We start from the raw sequence: 18,116 nt of genomic DNA on the forward strand, positions 1-18,116 counted from the left end.
AAAGTTATAACGGAATGATTTCGCACTGTAGTTGGGTTGAGCACATATATTTCTATGATTCTGGATCTGAAATAGCAATGTTATAAGGTCGGCTATAACATAAGCCTAGCGCAATTCATCCTACACGATGTTCGTCATTTTTAGAGGAGGCTGAGCCTCCCTCGTTGTAGCAATCGCCCGTGAAAGAGAAAGTTGCAGCAATCGATTGGCTGTCTCACCTCAACAAGGTTCTATGATTGGTTCTACAACCCCGATTCCAAAAAAGTTGGGACAAAGTACAAATTGTAAATAAAAACAGAATGCAATAATTTGCAAATCTCAAAAACTGATATTGTATTCACAGTAGAACATAGACAACATATCAAATGTCGAAAGTGAGACATTTTGAAATTTTATGCCAAATATTGGCTCATTTAAAATTTCATGACAGAAACACCTCAAAAAAGTTGGGACAGGGGCAATAAGAGGCTGGAAAAGTTAAAGGTACAAAAAAGGACCAGCTGGAGGACCAAATTGCAACTCATTAGGTCAATTGGCAATAGGTCATTAACATGACTGGGTATAAAAAGAGCATCTTGGAGTGGCAGCGGCTCTCAGAAGTAAAGATGGGAAGAGGATCACCAATCCCCCTAATTCTGCGCCGACAAATAGTGGGGCAATATCAGAAAGGAGTTCGACAGTGTAAAATTGCAAAGAGTTTGAACATATCATCATCTACAGTGCATAATATCATCAAAAGATTCAGAGAATCTGGAAGGATCTCTGTGTGTAAGGGTCAAAGCTGGAAAACCATACTGGGTGCCCGTGATCTTCAGGCCCTTAGACGGCACTGCATCACATACAGGCATGCTTCTGTATTGGAAATCACAATATGGGCTCAGGAATATTTCCAGAGAACATTATCTGTGAACACAATTCACCGTGCCATCGCCCGTTGCCAGCTAAAACTTTATAGTTCAAAGAAGAAGCCGTATCTAAACACGATCCAGAAGTGCAGACGTCTCCTCTGGGCCAAGGCTCATTTAAAATGGACTGTGGCAAAGTGGAAAACAGTTCTGTGGTCGGACAAATCAAAATTTGAAGTTCTTTATGGAAATCAGGGACGCCGTGTCATTCGGACTAAAGAGGAGAAGGACGACCCAAGTTGTTATCAGTGCTCAGTTCAGAAGCCTGCATCTCTGATGGTATGGGGTTGCATTAGTGCGTGTGGCATGGGCAGTTTACACATCTGGAAAGACACCATCAATGCTGAACAGTATATCCAGGTTCTAGAGCAACATATGCTCCCATCCAGACGACGTCTCTTTCAGGGAAGACCTTGCATTTTCCAACATGACAATGCCAAACCACATACTACATCAATTACAGCATCATGGCTGCGTAGAAGAAGGGTCCGGGTACTGAACTGGCCAGCATGCAGTCCAGATCTTTCACCCATAGAAAACATTTGGCGCATCATAAAATGGAAGATACGACAAAAAAGACCTAAGACAGTTGAGCAACTAGAATCCTACATTAGACAAGAATGGGTTAACATTCCTATCCCTAAACTTGAGCAACTTGTCTCCTCAGTCCCCAGACGTTTACAGACTGTTGTAAAGAGAAAAGGGGATGTCTCACAGTGGTAAACATGGCCTTGTCCCAACTTTTTTGGGATGTGTTGTCATGAAATTTAAAATCACCTAATTTTTCTCTATAAATGATACATTTTCTCAGTTTAAACATTTGATATGTCATCTATGTTCTATTCTGAATAAAATATGGAATTTTGAAACTTCCACATCATTGCATTCCATTTTTATTTACAATTTGTACTTTGTCCCAACTTTTTTGGAATCGGGGTTGTACAATAAAACAACCAGCTCTGAGGACAAACACCTTCCACTCTCCAAATATGACGGCTGATTCAATGGATTTAGATGTTATTTGGTGTTGGAGGCCAAAAGAAACCATGAGGAATTCTAACTAGTAGAAATAATCTCATTTATAAATCATAACCAACACTACCATTGTTATTTCCTTAACCCTAATCCGAACTGTTTATAACAGTGTTCGCATTATTTACAGAAAATTTAAACAGGTGTAGACAGGTAATTATAAATATTAAATTAATAAATAAAAACAAACCCCCAACAGAATACTTGAAATTAATTTTATTTGAGAAATTCATTCCAAAAAGACACAACACTCAATATTTTAATGTTAAAAAAATTAAATGATCTGACAGGTATAGAGAAAGTCCAACAAGCCCTGATTAAAAATACAGTTTTAAAAACACACATTAATCTGTTCGTATATACAGACAGACTTTTTGAGGTGAATGAATAACAGCAGAGAATCATCCAGTCAATAACAAACCGCATAGCTTTCTTCCAGCAGAAAAATCTCTCATCAAGGTATTTAGTTGTAACAAGCATCCTGTATTTATGGCTTTATGGTGTTTAAGCTGAAATATTACGTAGCTGCTTCGACTTTAATTATCCAGAAAACATAATAAAAGAAACGTATACATCAAATAGACTGTAGTGCAATACAAGTAAATGCCTTCACCTTGATTCCCCTAAAAACCCGATATTACAATGGAAAACATTATCAGAGTGAGTATCATCTGCATGAAGAACATCATGCTTGGAAAATATGAAAGGAGTAAGTGTGCCATAAAGATTACATACAGGACCAAAGATTTTGATAAAAAGAAGAGATTATTTTAAAAGCTGTATGGGAAAAGGAGATGAGGATTCGCTGATGCTGCACACAAATGATGAGAGCCACAGATTGTCTTCAGCCTTCAAGTGTGAACATACTGTATACAGGGTATTATAAATGTGTTAGATCAAATATATCCTGTCGAAAATGTCTATGGCATCATCAATAACAACAACAAACAGCACACTGAGACAAACCTTAATATGTCGAGCAGATGAAGTTGAGTGTGTCGTTCTGAGGCAGGCTGATCCACTGCTGCTCTCCTCCAGACTGCACTGCGCCGGTTCTCTCCTCCTGGCTGCAGTCTTCGAACCCTGTCCCATTCCCCGGAGCCCAGTCCTGGTAGCAGATCACCTCGCCAGTCACCCAGTACCAGAAGCCCAGAGCGCAGGTGTGACGCAGGCCGAGCCACACGTGTTCAGTGGAGGCACCTTGAGCCACTTCCTTCACCCAGTGCTGCGTCTCTTCAGTGTGCACTGAGACCAGGTCATGATGATGGCTCCTGCAGTATCTCAGAGCTTTTTTCCAGGTCAGATTCTGCCTAACAAGGATGAGATTTTCTGGAAATTGTAGGGAAGAAAAAAAAAATCATAATAAAAATATGCATTCCAACATCTTCACAGTCGATAATACACAGTGTGAAATTCTTCAGTCAGTGTTTTATATATATTTAACATCCCTAAAAAGGTTTCAGTTCATCCTGTGTCCTAATAAATAAACAGACGTGTTGAATAAGTGTAATGTAACTCACTCTCATGACAGATGAATGGGAGTTTTTCTGTGCAGCTCACATTACTCCAGTAGTGTGGCTCAGACACAGACACTGCAGTACAGTTCAAATCTTCACTGGATTTGTTAGAGCTCCAGTATCTGAATAAGGAATTACTCTTATCTGACCATTTCCAGGAGTCATTAAACAGACCAATCCAAATGTCCTCATTTTTTGAACTTGTAATCATTCTCCTGATCTCCTCATTCTCAGTTTGGTTCCTCACACTGACCAGGTCGATGTGATTCTTTCGGCAGTAGGTCTGAGCATCATACCAGGTCTTTGTCTCATTAATAAATATGTATCTGTCAGTGTTTGTGTTCTTTTCTGAAAGACATTTAATTTACATCATGAATAACTTGTTCATGACTCAGATTGATGTCTTTTCTGCCATCAGATGAAAAATATCAAGGAAAGAAAATGTATTACTGTAAAGCCATTGATTTTTTTCCCCTTTTATTCACATCTATTTGCAAGTTCTTACCTTCATAACACACAAAAGGAATTGTATTGTTACACTGGACATCATACCATTCGCCACTGGATTTTCCCATTTTAACACAGAACTCATTTTTAATGAGGTTGTTTGGTTCTTTCCTACTCCAGTTTCTGTAAGTGTCTCCGTCTCTGTAGAAAGTTTGGTCTGCCAGAGACCACTGCCATTTCCCAATGCCCTCTCTCTGTAGACCGATCCAAGCTTGCTTTGGAGTTTCCTTCTTCAGTGTGTGATTCAGCTTCATCATCTGTTCCATGTTGTTGATGGAGGCCAAATCAGTGTATTTCTCTCTGCAGTAAGTCTGAGCTTCACTCCAGGTTTTATTCTCATTCACAAAGTGATAGCGGTGAGGAATATCTGCCCCGATACCACATACTACTGTGTACAACATAAAATGGATATAATATTTAAAAAATGAACATTATAGATGGTGTATCATGAAAGAACAAAAAGCACAAATGCCAGAAATGTGCATCTCGATTCTCATAAATAAAACACACATTAAATCATAATCACACATGAATATAATTGGATCTCGATGAAACACACGATGTTGGTATGTGCCTCAACAGCTTCATGCACAAACGCTGATTAAACATTGTCTTAAGAACTGAAGAAAACCAGATTGTCAGTCATGATTCTCTAATAAACACACACAGTTTATAGTGCACACAACACTGACCTGAGAAGAACAGGAGAACAAAAACCCATTCAGGATTCATGCCTGTAAGCAAGTAAATAAATGTATTTACATGTGTAAATCACTATTACTTATTAAAATTAATACACATGCAACATCACTCATATCGAAAATGTCAATAAAAATTGGTGAGTAGATGTGAAAAGCTCATCAAAATACATTGATTTTTTCTAAATAAATACATTTCATTTTAACCCAGTTATTTCTGCATGATTATACATTACATATTCATACACGTTCTGCATTTCACTTTGTCTGACTAAGAATACACACACGAACCAAAAAAACCCAACAACATCAGGATGGTTCCATGTGTGCTGGAGATATTTGTGGGGGTAAAAACAAACAAACAAAGATTGAAGAATAATAACTAGACTGCATTTCTACAGAGAAAATGCAAAGTGTGTGCAGAGGGTCACCAACAGAAACTAGATCAGACACGAGACCTCACACTCTAAAATCTGCATTTTAAATGGCTGAGCTCACAGCGTCATTGCACCAATGCAGCAAAGTGTTAGCATGCTAACTGCTAATGTGCCAATGCACTAATGCTAACATGCAAACTGCTACCATGCGGGAATATTAACTGCTAGCATGTGAACAGCTAACATGCTAAGGCAAAAATACTAACAGTTAATATGTTATAATGGTATGGCTAACATGCTAACTGTTAGGCCCTGTCCACACGGCAACGGATTCAGGTGACTCCGATACAATTGCTTATCGTTTAGGCCTGGCGTCCACACGGCACCGGCGTTTTGGGTGCCCAAAACGCAATCTTTTTGAGAACGGGTTCCAGAGTGGAAAGATCTGGCAACGTTGCCGTTGTGAAGTCGTCTGGATGAGTAGAACGGATTTGTTTACGATGACGTCACAACCACATGACTGTGAGTGCTTCACGCCGGGTAGAAGTGTAACGAATATCACCAGGAAAAAGCCTTACAGAGCACTAGTGAGAGTGAAACACGAGCTTGGATATTATTATTCTGTTCAGTGTTAGTTCACAGTAGTAATGTAAGAAGCAGAATAGTGACAGTAATAGTGAAGCAAAAACATGCAATTGTACAAACACTGCAGCTCTACAGCAAAATATTCATTTATGAAATGGTCTGATTCTTAACACCAGTAGTGCCAATGATCTCATTGCGGTGTGAGTTGTCAACAAATCCTATAACTTGGTTCATGAAACGCGCTTACAAAATATTTTCACTGTGAATATTTATTGTGTAATGGTGCAATCCCGCCAGCAAAAATAGGGGGGAAAAGGAGCGATCTCACCTCTTCAGATGTTGATTTAAGTCCGACAATACATTCCTTAAAAAGGGCGTAGAGGAGCAAATTAATCCAATTTATTCCGGACCATTAAAGACGCCGCCTTCCGCGTAGAATCATACGTCATCCTCGCCGCCATATTGGAGAGGTCAAAGCGGAGAATAAAGATTAGCTGCGTTTAACTGTACCAACAGGTTTACCGTCCAGACGAGATCATATGGGATTACCTTTCACATGTGAGAAACAGCAAATTAATTCCATCAACGTGTATCATTCACTTTATTCCGGACCATTGAAGACGCCGCCTTCCGCGGAGAATCATACGTCATCCTCGCCGCCATTTTGGAAAGGTCAAAGCGGAGAATAAAGATTAGCTGCATTTAACTGTACCAACAGGTTTTCTGTCCAAACGAGATCACATGGGATTACCTTTCACAGGTGAGACTGGAAAAATACTTTTCATTGTATTTGGTCATTATAATGTAATTTTACGAACAGATTTTCCTGACTTTGTGGCTAATATGAAGTCTTGTGCATAATAGTTTATGCGCATGCGTCGTTACTTCTTCTATTGTTCTGGTGTCTCCGAAGGGACCGTCTTACAGCGCCCCTAGAGGTGTGGCATGTGTATTGCATCGTTTTCAGCAAGCGTTGCGTTGCCATATGGACCTGATATTTTACTGATTGTTGCCCATTTGGACGCGATATATTTTTAAATAACATCTCGTTGCCGTTGTCGTGTGGATGTAGTATGCTAATATGCAAACGGCTAACATGCTAACACCCATCATGTTAATAGCTAGCATGCCATCATTAACATATTGACTGTTAGCATGTTAATAGCTGCTATGCTAACGGCTAGCATGCTAATATGCTAACAGCAACAATGCTAACAGGTAGCATGCTAACATGTGAACAGTTAACATGCTAATAAGCTTTTTTTATTTATTCGTATACAATACAATTATACAAAACAATGACAATACAACAGTGGCGGCTGGTAGTCTTTCAAACAGGGGAGGCTGGTCGGTTACGATATTTCCAGATTTTAAAAGAAAAAACATCAATTTTGCCCATACTCTTGCCTCTGATCTGGCTGATTGTTGGCAGGGTCACAAACTGTGAAATAACAGGTTCTTTTCGCCCATTAGCCTACTGTCCAATATACATGATGGTGGTGTTGGGGGGGGGGGGGGGGGGGTATATTTTAACATTTTATATTTTAAAATTGTGGCATGTTGTTTAAAAATTGATCATTATTGAAAGCAGCTCTTTGTCAGGAAGGAACCTCAGCAGTAGAGCTGGGTGCCACACATTTCATTCAATGACACTTTCCCTATATTTTACTTATTTTGACTGAGAAATGTTTTATTGACAATTTTGATAACCCTTCACTTTTAATCCAGGTCTGTAGTGTGAAATGTTCTCAGCTGTGTTTTTGTTTAAAAATGTTTTCCAAATTGTAGCTGTGTTTAATTCATATCCAGAAAAATATATGTGAGTCACTTGCTGTTAGCCAATTCACTTTCTCGTACCAGGAGAGCTGAAAGGAACGAGTATTATTCCCTACCTTTTTCACCAAGTCAATTTGAGGCGTTGGTCTACCCTGCTCTTTAATTTTGATTTTTTCCTCGAAAGGAAGACTGGCAAATGGCTTCGCCAAAATTAAATCAGCAATGCTTGGCATCCGTGCGCAGCTTTCTTGCTAGCTGACTAGCCCCCTCAAGTTCAAGTTCAGTCACTCAAATAAACGAAATTTCTGGAACTAAGATAGCAAACTTGACAACACTATATTTACACTTTATTTACAATGAAAATATATACAAACTAAAAAAGCTGGTAGAAACCGTATGTAATGAATGAAATCGAAATGTAAGCTGATCTCTTACAATACACCACAGCACTTGCGAATCCGCATGGGACTGAACTGATGTTGCCAGATACTGCTGACGTTATCCAGCCCAAAATATGTTCAAAACCCGCCAAAATGCACTTAAAACCGCCTAATTGGGTGGGAAACCCCCAATCTGGCAACACTGTACCGCTGCCTGTCTGTAGTTGAAACGAGCTGTCAATCAAAGAAAATATCCGGCCGCTTTCACCAATCACCAGTCTCCTCGCGGAAACTGCCATGTCCCTCCCATGTGAGGCTGGGAGTCCGTGGGCGGGCATTTTCGCAGTATTTGTCCAATAATCATCTTGCATTTTGAGATTGACAAGCACATAGCTCCCAATCCACTGAGGCTGGGCTGCATCGCGCTGTCACGAGGGGGAAAAACTCACGGACACATTAGGCGAACTGGGGAAAGTTATAACGGAATGATTTCGCACTGTAGTGGGTTGAGCACATATATTTCTATGATTCTGGATCTGAAATAGCAATGTTATAAGGTCGGCTATAACATAAGCCTAGCGCAATTCATCCTACACGATGTTCGTCATTTTTAGAGGAGGCTGAGCCTCCCTCGTTGTCTTAGAGCAATCGCCTGTGCAATACAACTACACAAAAAAAAAAACAGAATTCAAACACAACACCGAATTTAAAGTTGAGTGAAAAACCAAAATTAACAGTGAGGAATAGTGTATATGGAGATGTCCGTGTATGTGTGTGAGTGAGTGTATATGAGTAGTACTGACTTACTGTTGGACCGGGTAGATGGAGGCTAGATCGCAGAGAAGGAGGGTTACAAAGGAAATGAGTAATATTAACATTATGTAGGATAATAAGAGAAATAAGAATAGGGATAAGAATAAGAAAAAATTTGATTAACTGACTGATTATAAGGATTGCCTGGGCACCCAAGTATGACCACGGTGTCGTCCCGCCCCCGCACAAGATACCACAATGAGACGGCAGAGGGAAGGCCCTGTGTGCTAACCAGCCCACGGCCCTTGGCCCAGGGCCCCCAGCACCTCCGCCCCACCACACCTCAACTCCAGACCATCACGCAACATACCGTATTTGTCCTATATAAGAATGTAAATGGCTATATTGTGGGCTCTCTCTAATGTATTGCATTAAAAGAAGTGTGCGCTCAGGGTGAGTCTCTGCCCAGATTTCGCCCTGCACGCCACAACAACCCTGCGTACTCATGGATATATGCCTCCTCTAAATTGTGTAAGCATTAAAAGAAGCAAGGCATGCAGTGAAACACCTGCAGAGGCATCTGCATGCACGCCTCGCTTGCCCTAGTCTATTTGTTGTTCTTGTTATTGGTAGATGTATGATGTATGCAAACTAATATGTAGTGCATTTAAAAGAGAATAAGGCATGTTGCGTATTGCCAGGAAGAGGTATGTGTGCGCGCGCAAAGGGCGAGTGTGCGACGGGGGCCTAGAACCCACGAATACCCCACAGCACAAACCAACACCGGTCCCATGTGGCAACCTGACAGGACCGGGCTGCCCGAGCCACCCATGGGGCCCAGGCAGAACAGGGATGAGTGAAGTAGAGAGAGGCAGAGAGAAAGAGAAAGGAGGAAAGGAGAGGAAAAAAATAAATAAAAAAAGGAGGGGGGAAAGAGAGATTTATAGGCTAGAGATAATGAGATTATATATATATATATATATATATATATAGGGCGGCACGGTGGTGTAGTGGTTAGCGCTGTCGCCTCACAGCAAGAAGGTCCTGGGTTCGAACCCCGGGTCCGGCGAGGGCCTTTCTGTGTGGAGTTTGCATGTTCTCCCCGTGTCCGCGTGGGTTTCCTCCGGGTGCTCCGGTTTCCCCCACAGTCCAAAGACATGCAGGTTAGGTTAACTGGTGACTCTAAATTGACCGTAGGTGTGAATGTGAGTGTGAATGGTTGTCTGTGTCTATGTGTCAGCCCTGTGATGACCTGGCGACTTGTCCAGGGTGTACCCCGCCTTTCGCCCGTAGTCAGCTGGGATAGGCTCCAGCTTGCCTGCGACCCTGTAGAAGGATAAAGCGGCTAGAGATAATGAGATGAGATGAGATATATATATATATATATATACACACACAAAAAATAATAATAATAGTAAAAATAATTGTTCCAGCTACCATCCGCCGCCCTATTTTATATAGCTATTTACATGTGGAGGCGGCACGGTGGTGTAGTGGTTAGCGCTGTCACCTCACAGCAAGAAGGTCCGGGTTCGAGCCCCGTGGCCGGCGAGGGCCATTCTGTGCGGAGTTTGCATGTTCTCCCTGTGTCCGCGTGGGTTTCCTCCGGGTGCTCCGGTTTCCCCCACAGTCCAAAGACATGCAGGTTAGGTTAACTGGTGACTCTAAATTGACCGTAGGTGTGAATATGAGTGTGAATGGTTGTCTGTCTGTGTCTATGTGTCAGCCTTGTGATGACCTGGCAACTTGTCCAGGGTGTACCCCGCCTTTCGCCCATAGTCAGCTGGGATAGGCTCCAGCTTGCCTGCGACCCTGTAGAAGGATAAAGCGGCTACAGATAATGAGATGAGATGAGATGAGAGATTTACATGTGGATGTAAAGTTGTGAGTTGGATCTCAGGTGCAGAGGGTCAGGTCATAACTGTAAGAAGATGATGAAGGGTGTCCAAGGGGAGGGTGTATCCTGAGTGTTGTTTAAGTTTGGAGTGGATATATTGTCCAATGATATATAATCCGATAACAAATTTTTCCAGTGAGTGATGTGTACAGTATTCCTTGATTTCCAGTTCGTAAGGATTGTTTTCTTGGCGATAGTCAGCGCTACTAGCAGTATTTTATTCAGTCCCCCCAGGATTTCGCGGGCCTTTTTTGTGATTGTTGCGGGCTAAAATGTCTGATGTTGTGGGGGTTTTCCAAAAAATTGCGATGAAAGTTGCGGTGTTTTTTAGGTTTTTGTTGCGATTACATTGCGGGAGGAAGTGAAAGTTGCGAGAAATTGTTGGGATTTTCTCTTTTTGTGATTAAAATTGAGTGATATGTTAAATATTAAGTTATTACTGAAAAACTATTGATTAAAAAAACAAAGACACTGAGAAATGGTCCTATAAACATCTTTACCAATATAAAAGATTACCAAGACTACAAAAATGCAGAAAAATAGGCTTTACTGATCCAAATGCTCCTGTTGGTTTAAAAGTTAGTGCATAGAACCTCATAGCACAACATGAAGTTACCTTAAAATATAATATAAATGCCTCAGCTTTCATGTAAGAAAAAAAAACCTATTAATACTAGTACTGTGTGCAGGCAGTTTCTCCTGAAGACTAAATTAAACAATAATTATAAACTAATAAAATAAATGGCTCAGGCTTCATAGAAGAAAAAAAACAATTTGAACAGAATCTCACAGTATGATGCTGAAGCTGCCTAAACAATGGAAAATAAAATACCATTTTGGCAAAAATGTTGGCATCCATTAATTTCTTGTATTAAGTAAAAAATGTGCACACAGTCCTTCACTGTAAACATAACACACTTTCAGTAACAGAATTTAAGCCTATATAAACACTGACTCGCACATGCTGCTTCTCTTGAACGTATACACGGAAGTAAGGCGGAAGGTAGTTTGTCGACGTCACCTCAAGACGAAACCAACGATTGGTCAAATTTGCGGGAAAGTTGCGGTGATTGGATATAATTGAAGCACCGCCCTGAATTCGCGGGGATTGGTTGAATTTGCGTTGATGTTGCAAATCGCAACATCACGAAATCCTGGAGGGTCTGTTTATTGCATGAGGTGCTTACGGTATATTGATTGCGGTTGTATCACCAAGTATACATAGGGAATGGTAGAATGGTAGAGAGTGATTCTGCGACACTTATCCAAAACCTGTTGATTGGAGTGCAATGCCAGACAGCATGAATGTATGTGTCTGGGTTATTTTGCATACAGTGAGAACCAGTGGTGTAGTGGAGATTTTTAAAGTGGGGGTATGCGATTCGTGACGTCATCGATTTGATATCATGTCAGAAGCGGTAGCCTTTGTTTGGTCGCCTATGTTTGGTATGAATGATTTGTATAAATGTTACGTTCTTTTAACAACACAAGAGGGCACAAGAAGACACTTTTTTTCAGACATTTTTGTGTGCGCAATTTTCATTCGTGTTTGTCAGTACAGCCCAACTGTTATGGTGAAAAGCCGCGGTTTATTTTGTCTCCAATAAATATGCCGAAATGGCTAAAGAGGAACAAATTCGCCTTCTCCTTCCAAATGCATCGTCGTAGACAGCACCACTCTGCTGCTGGAACTCAACATAAACCTTGCATAGGTTTAACATGGACTATCAGGCGTGAAGCCGAAATATTGGAAATTATGATACACGAACACCTTTGTTCATGTTCAATTCATGTTCATTTGAGCCGAGCTGCATTCGGAATTCGATATTTTTACTAGCCTACTTACTGCCGTGGCAACAGCTACAGCATGTGTCCAGAAGTTCAAAAAAAGTCACGTCACTCACTCACATCGCATACAAACCAGCAATGGGCTGAAATTTATTATAAAAGGCACCAATCGAATAAATCAAGCATTTAGTCTGGCGCGATTGAGGCACCTGCGTATACAAAATACATGACATGCAGCCATTGGGTTAAGCCCTACCATGCACTCCTTCTTAAAGACTTGAGTATTTCTTTAAATTTATTGTCTTTTTTTTTTTTTTGAATCTCACCTCGGGAGAAGTGGGTGGACGGCGTACCCCCGCGTACCACGCCCACTACACCCCTGGTGAGAACACAAATCAGAGTCAAAGCCCATTTTATATAGTTTCTGTGCTGTGAAGTGAAATCTGTGAAGAACCTTGTACTGTGTTAATTGTAGATTGCTATTTTTTGTCATGAGGTTGATGTTTTTACAGATTTGGGTCCAGAAGTTGGCACCAGGAGTAATGGACAAATCTAAGTAAGTAAGTAAGTAAGTTTAATTTGTATAGCACATTTAAACACAGCATACACTGACCAAAGTGCTGTACAGAGTCAGTATTAAAAGACAAATGATAAAAAATAAAAATAAAATAAAATAAAATAAAACTATAATAATAACAATAAGCTGATGGTTAGGGAAAGGCCAAGGAGAAGAGATGGGTTTTTAGCCTAGATTTAAAGGCAGAGATGGAGGGAGCAGATCTGATGTCCGGTGGGAGCTGATTCCAGAGACGTGGAGCAGCAACAGAAAAAGCTCTGTCACCTCTCTGCTTCAGCCGCAAGCGAGGTACATGAAGAAGCCCTGTGCTAGAGGATCTTAGAGACCTTTGGACTGAGTGGGGCTGTAAAAGGTCATTAATGTAGGCTGGGTCCAGCCCACTGAGTACTTTAACAACAAATAATAAGACTTTAAATTGTATTCTGAAAAAGACTGGGAGCCAGTGCAAGGAGGCCAGAATGGGAGTGATGTGCTCACGTCTCCTGGTGCCAGTTAACAGACGTGCAGCTGCGTTTTGGACCAGCTGTAAACGTCTAAGTGAGGTTTGAGGGAGGCCAAGATAAAGAGAATTGCAGTAATCCAGTCGTGATGTGATAAAAGCATGGATGACTGATTCCCATTTGTGATATGGTAGGCTTAAAGTTTTTTCTAAACGAGATATAATTTTGTATATTTTGGAAAGAATTTTTTGGGGAGAGGTAATGTTGATCAACTCCATGATTGGTGAGGGGATGTCTAGGTTAGCCGTCTGGATATTAATTTTAGCTTGGATAGATAATTTAATTTGTAGGTATTCTAAAAAGTGTTTACTCTCAATGACGTGCTTCTGGACCAAACAAGGGAATGAAGCCAGATTTTTGTCTTGAATAATGTGATGAAGTTGAGTGATGCCCTTGCCTATCCATGTGAGAAAATTGAGTGTTTTTTTTGTTGACAGTGAAATCAGGGTTATTCCAGATTGGGGTGCGATTTGACGGTGCTTCAGGTAAATCAGTGATGTGATAGAATTTCCACCAAGCTGTCAGACTAGATGATATTTTTAGTGCTTTGAAGGATGGATGTTTTTTAACTGACTGACTACAGAAAGGAAGGTCTGAGATCTGAATATCCTTGCAAATGGTTTGTTCTATGTCTAACCTGGTGTTGTCTGAGGGGGTGGGATGTAACCATTTGTATATGTAACAAACCTGGTTGGGCAGGGCATAATGTTGGAAGTGTGGAGCCTCTAGTCCTCCGAGTATTTTAGGTTTTTGTAGAGTGGTCAGTTTGATTCTTGGTGTCTTATTTTTCCAGTAGAATTTAATAATTGTTGAGTCTAGTGATTTAAACCAGGAAGGGGAGGGCTGTGTCGGAATCATTGAGAATAAATAATTTATTTTAAACGAATTTGGCAATCCACAAAAACAATAAAACAGTTCATGAGCGATTTTGGCCTTGTTGATAGTTGGCGGCTTCAGCACCCAGACTCTAAAGACTACTCTTTTTTCTCACCAGTCCACCACTGGGCAATTCCATGTAAATGTCAACCTCACCATGCAAAAATAAAGCAACATGTAATACATCAAAACCACTCCCAGAGATATCACTTAGGCCTGTATTTTACAGATGTGAATAAGTTGAACCAATTTGTAACCAACCTAATATGTCACTGTCAGTCTTTCTTTCTTATAATGTAAAACCCAAGCTAAAATCAACTTTGATCATGTACAATTTTATATTATTGCCACAAGCCACAGAAATGTATGCAAAAATCCACAAAACAGTAAAACAATAGCCATCCTAAATATTATTTAAGAACTTTGATAATTTTAGCTGATATTTAGAGAGTTTTTCAAAGGGTTATGGTGGTTAAATTGCTGATTTTCTAAACATACGCCATGTCTATTTCAGACGCGTCACATCCGTAACGGAATTTCGTCACATCCATAACGCTGACTTTTCCTTCCGAAACTCTGCATGAAATATAAAATATTTTAAACAAAGATTTTTTTAATATTCACCTTGGACCCCTCTATCAAATGGATATCTCCATTTCGACATTAGGTTTACAATTTCACAGAGTTTGATAAAAATGTACAGTCACCCAAGAAAAGTGATACTTTTTCTGTCACGTCCATTACGCATCTTTTATTGGCATTTTCTGGCATGCCCTAGATGTACTATGGGAATTGTTCTTGTTCTATCACTTCTCCAGTATGGTACAGCCTTAAAATATGCAACACTGTTTAAATACTGGGAGACAATAAAACATGCACTGGGTCATGTGTTGCCATTTTGAGTTCAAGTGTCACGTCCATAACGCTGGAATTGCTCCACTCTTATTCCCGCATTGACCATTTTCTCACTAGCTATTCTATCATGCCAAATATCTCTGATTCAACAATTCATCCCATAGTCATTAGTGATCATGCCCCTGTAACAATCAAATGGAACAGAACCCCCCCCCCCCACACACACACAGAAATAGTAATAGATGGCGCTTCAATACTTCCCTCTTGCAAGACCCCAAATTTAACAGTTTTATTAGGAAAGAGTGGGCATACTTTCTAGAAATGAATGATTCCTCTGGATCATCTCCTTCCCTTCTGTGGGAAACAGGAAAGGCAGTGCTTAGAGGAAGAATAATCTCATTTTCAGTATACAAAAAAAAAGAAAGAAAAAGAACAGGAAGTAGAACTAAATAACAAAATGAAACAATTGGAAGAGATTGATGCAAGTAACCCAACAGAAGAAATGCAGATTGAACTAAGGAAATGTAAATTCAAAATCAATGAAATACTTAATAAACAAACTCAATTGATGAGTTTGTTTATTAAGCTAACCATTAAGCTAACCAGCTTACCTGAAGAAATAAATCAGGTTTTCTACAATTTTTACAATAAACTATACTCTTCAGAAATAAACCCCAACCAGGACACCATTGACTCATTTCTTAACAGCATCAACTTACCACAACTTAATGAAAACCAAACAAATAAACTAGAGTCACCTCTAACTCAACAAGAACTGTTCGAGGCTCTTAAACGTATGCCTAATAACAAAGCACCAGGTCCAGATGGCTTCCCTGCGGAGTTCTACAAACAATTTTGGTCCATTTTGGCTCCACTTTTTATCAGGATGATCAATGAATCAAAACAAAACAAAAAAAGACTTCCAGCTAGTATCACCACAGCTTCAATTTCACTCCTCCTTAAGCCCAATAAGGATCCAACAATGCCATCCAGCTACCGGTCAATCTCCCTACTCAATGTTGACAATAAAATAATCACCAAAACGTTAGCGCACAGATTAGAAGAGGTCTCCCCATCCATTATCCACCCAGATCAGACTGGCTTCATCAAAGGCAGAATTTCTTCCTCCAACACCCGTAGATTGTTTAACATAATGCATCACTCCTCAACTTTACAAGAAAAAAAAACATTATAGCAACTCTTGATGCGGAAAAAGCTTTTGATAGGGTCAACTGGAATTTCCTGTTTTCCACATTAGGGTGGTTTGGTTTCGGGGACTCGTTTATTAATTGGATTAAGATTCTCTACACTTCATCCTCAGCCACAGTGATCACCAATGGACTAACATCACACAGTATCACTCTGCACCGGGGAACTAGACAGGGATGCCCACTCTCCCCTTTATTGTTTACCATCTTCATTGAACCTCTAGCTACTGCCATCTGTCAGAACCCCCACATTAAAGGAGTTCAGACTCTAAATATGCATCATAAAATCAGCCTCTATGCCGACGACATCCTACTTTTTCAAGACCCCACAGTATCAGTAAAAGAAACCCTTAAACTTATTGACACATTCTCTAATATTTCTGAATACTCAATCAATTGGAATAGGTAAGTCTGCAATTCTTCCACTACACTCCAACAGCTGGGATGTGACAGCCCATTCATCACCTATCCCACTATGTACTAATTATATTACATATTTAGGGATAAAGGTTTCCTCCAGGCTGTCAGATTTATTTAGTCTAAATTTTACCCCCCTGCTCAATTCAATAGATGATGATCTCCAGCGATGGATGAACCTTCCACTATCCATCATGGGCAGGATATCAGTCGTCAAAATGTCAATATTACCCAAGATAAATTATTAATAAGCTAAGACAAACATGTTATGACATTGTGGCAGCGGGGGCGTGGTCAAGTGCCGGTCTGTGACAGGAGGGTGGAGCCAGGGAAGGTGAGTGGCAGAATCACTACACCTGACAGTAATTAACCTGTGTTTGTGTGTCTTCCCAGTAACCGCGCCCTATTTAAGGAGGCAGAGGGAGAGCAGAGGGGAGCTCTTCCCGGGACAAGAACACAGCGTGTGTGTATTTACCCGAATAGAACTGTTGTTATACTGAAAAGTCTGGCAATAAAAGCCTATTCTTACCTGAAGCTTTGTCCTGCCGTCCTCTGTGCTCCACCCACACCTAAGAGAGCTCTACAGTGGTGCCGAAACCCGGAAGAAAGGTGGAGCACCAACCCAGCAGCCCCATGGAATCCTCCCCGTTTGCGGACCTGGTCCACGCCCTCGCCACGGCTCAGCAAAGCCAGCACCAGGTGTTCGTCACGCTCCGAAAGGAACAAGAGCGGCACTTCGAAGCCCTGGTGCTGGCCCAGCAGGAAGATCGCGAGGCGTTCCGGCATCTCCTCGCGTCGGCGGGGTCCACCAGCGCCCCGGCCGCGGGCCCGTCTCCCCTCACCGTGACCAAGATGGGCCCGCAGGACGACCCCGAGGCGTTCCTCGCATTGTTTGAACAGGTCACCGAAGCCTCGGGGTGGCCGATGGAGCAGCGCGCGGCGCGCCTCCTCCCCCTCCTGATGGGAGAGGCGCAGCTGGCCGCACTACAGCTCCCCGCCGACCGCCGGCTGGCCTACGCGGACCTTCGCCGGGCCGTCCTCCAGTGCGTGGGGTGCACACCAGAACAACAGCGCCAGCGCTTCCGCACGCTGCGGTTGGAGGAAGTCGGCCGGCCGTTCGCGTTCGGCCAGCAGCTCCGGGATGCCTGCTGGCGGTAGCTGAGGGCCGACGATCGCAACGCCGAGGGAATCATCGATCAGGTGGTGCTGGAGCTGTTCATCGCCCGCTTCCCAGCCGGAACCGCGGAGTGGGTCCAGTGCCACTGCCCGGCGTCGCTGGATCAGGCAGTAGGACTGGCGGAGGATCATTTGGCGGCTGTTCCGGCGGCAGGACAGCCGATGACGTCTTCTCTTCTCTCCTCTTCTCTCTCTCTTTCTCCCCTCCCTTCTGTGTCCCGTCCTCACCCCATTCCCCCACCACGGAGACGGGGGCCGGCTCCACCCCAGCCGGCCCGCCGCACCCGTGGTG

The 18,116-nt window shown here is 41.8% G+C and overlaps 1 protein-coding gene across 1 annotated transcript; it reads right to left on the reverse strand.

Annotated features, from left to right (window-relative positions):
• Positions 1–2,138: 2,138 nt before the first annotated feature.
• Positions 2,139–17,219, reverse strand: LOC132873005 (macrophage mannose receptor 1-like). The gene is made up of 7 exons (XM_060908175.1): positions 17,178–17,219; positions 8,585–8,606; positions 4,654–4,695; positions 3,960–4,349; positions 3,458–3,802; positions 2,904–3,266; positions 2,139–2,803 (listed from the first exon to the last, which is right to left on the reverse strand). The coding sequence occupies exons 3-6, from the start codon at positions 4,691–4,693 to the stop codon at positions 2,905–2,907; spliced, it is 1,137 nt and encodes a 378-aa protein (XP_060764158.1). The 5' UTR covers positions 4,694–4,695; positions 8,585–8,606; positions 17,178–17,219; the 3' UTR covers positions 2,139–2,803; position 2,904.
• Positions 17,220–18,116: the final 897 nt, after the last annotated feature.

The sequence above is a fragment of the Neoarius graeffei genome, chromosome 25 (genome assembly GCF_027579695.1).
Source record: "Neoarius graeffei isolate fNeoGra1 chromosome 25, fNeoGra1.pri, whole genome shotgun sequence".
NCBI classification, from domain to species: Eukaryota; Metazoa; Chordata; class Actinopteri; order Siluriformes; family Ariidae; genus Neoarius; species Neoarius graeffei.

What these genes read in the sequence shown, in the direction of transcription:
- LOC132873005 (XM_060908175.1), bottom strand. Translation starts at nt 4,693, where the DNA reads ATGAATCCTGAATGGGTTTTTGTTCTCCTGTTCTTCTCAG. An exon ending in TGTTCTCCTGTTCTTCTCAG is followed by an intron (nt 4,350 to 4,653) that starts GTCAGTGTTGTG and finishes TGTTGTACACAG; the next exon opens with TAGTATGTGGTATCGGGGCA. An exon ending in TCCTTTTGTGTGTTATGAAG is followed by an intron (nt 3,803 to 3,959) that starts GTAAGAACTTGC and finishes AATGTCTTTCAG; the next exon opens with AAAAGAACACAAACACTGAC.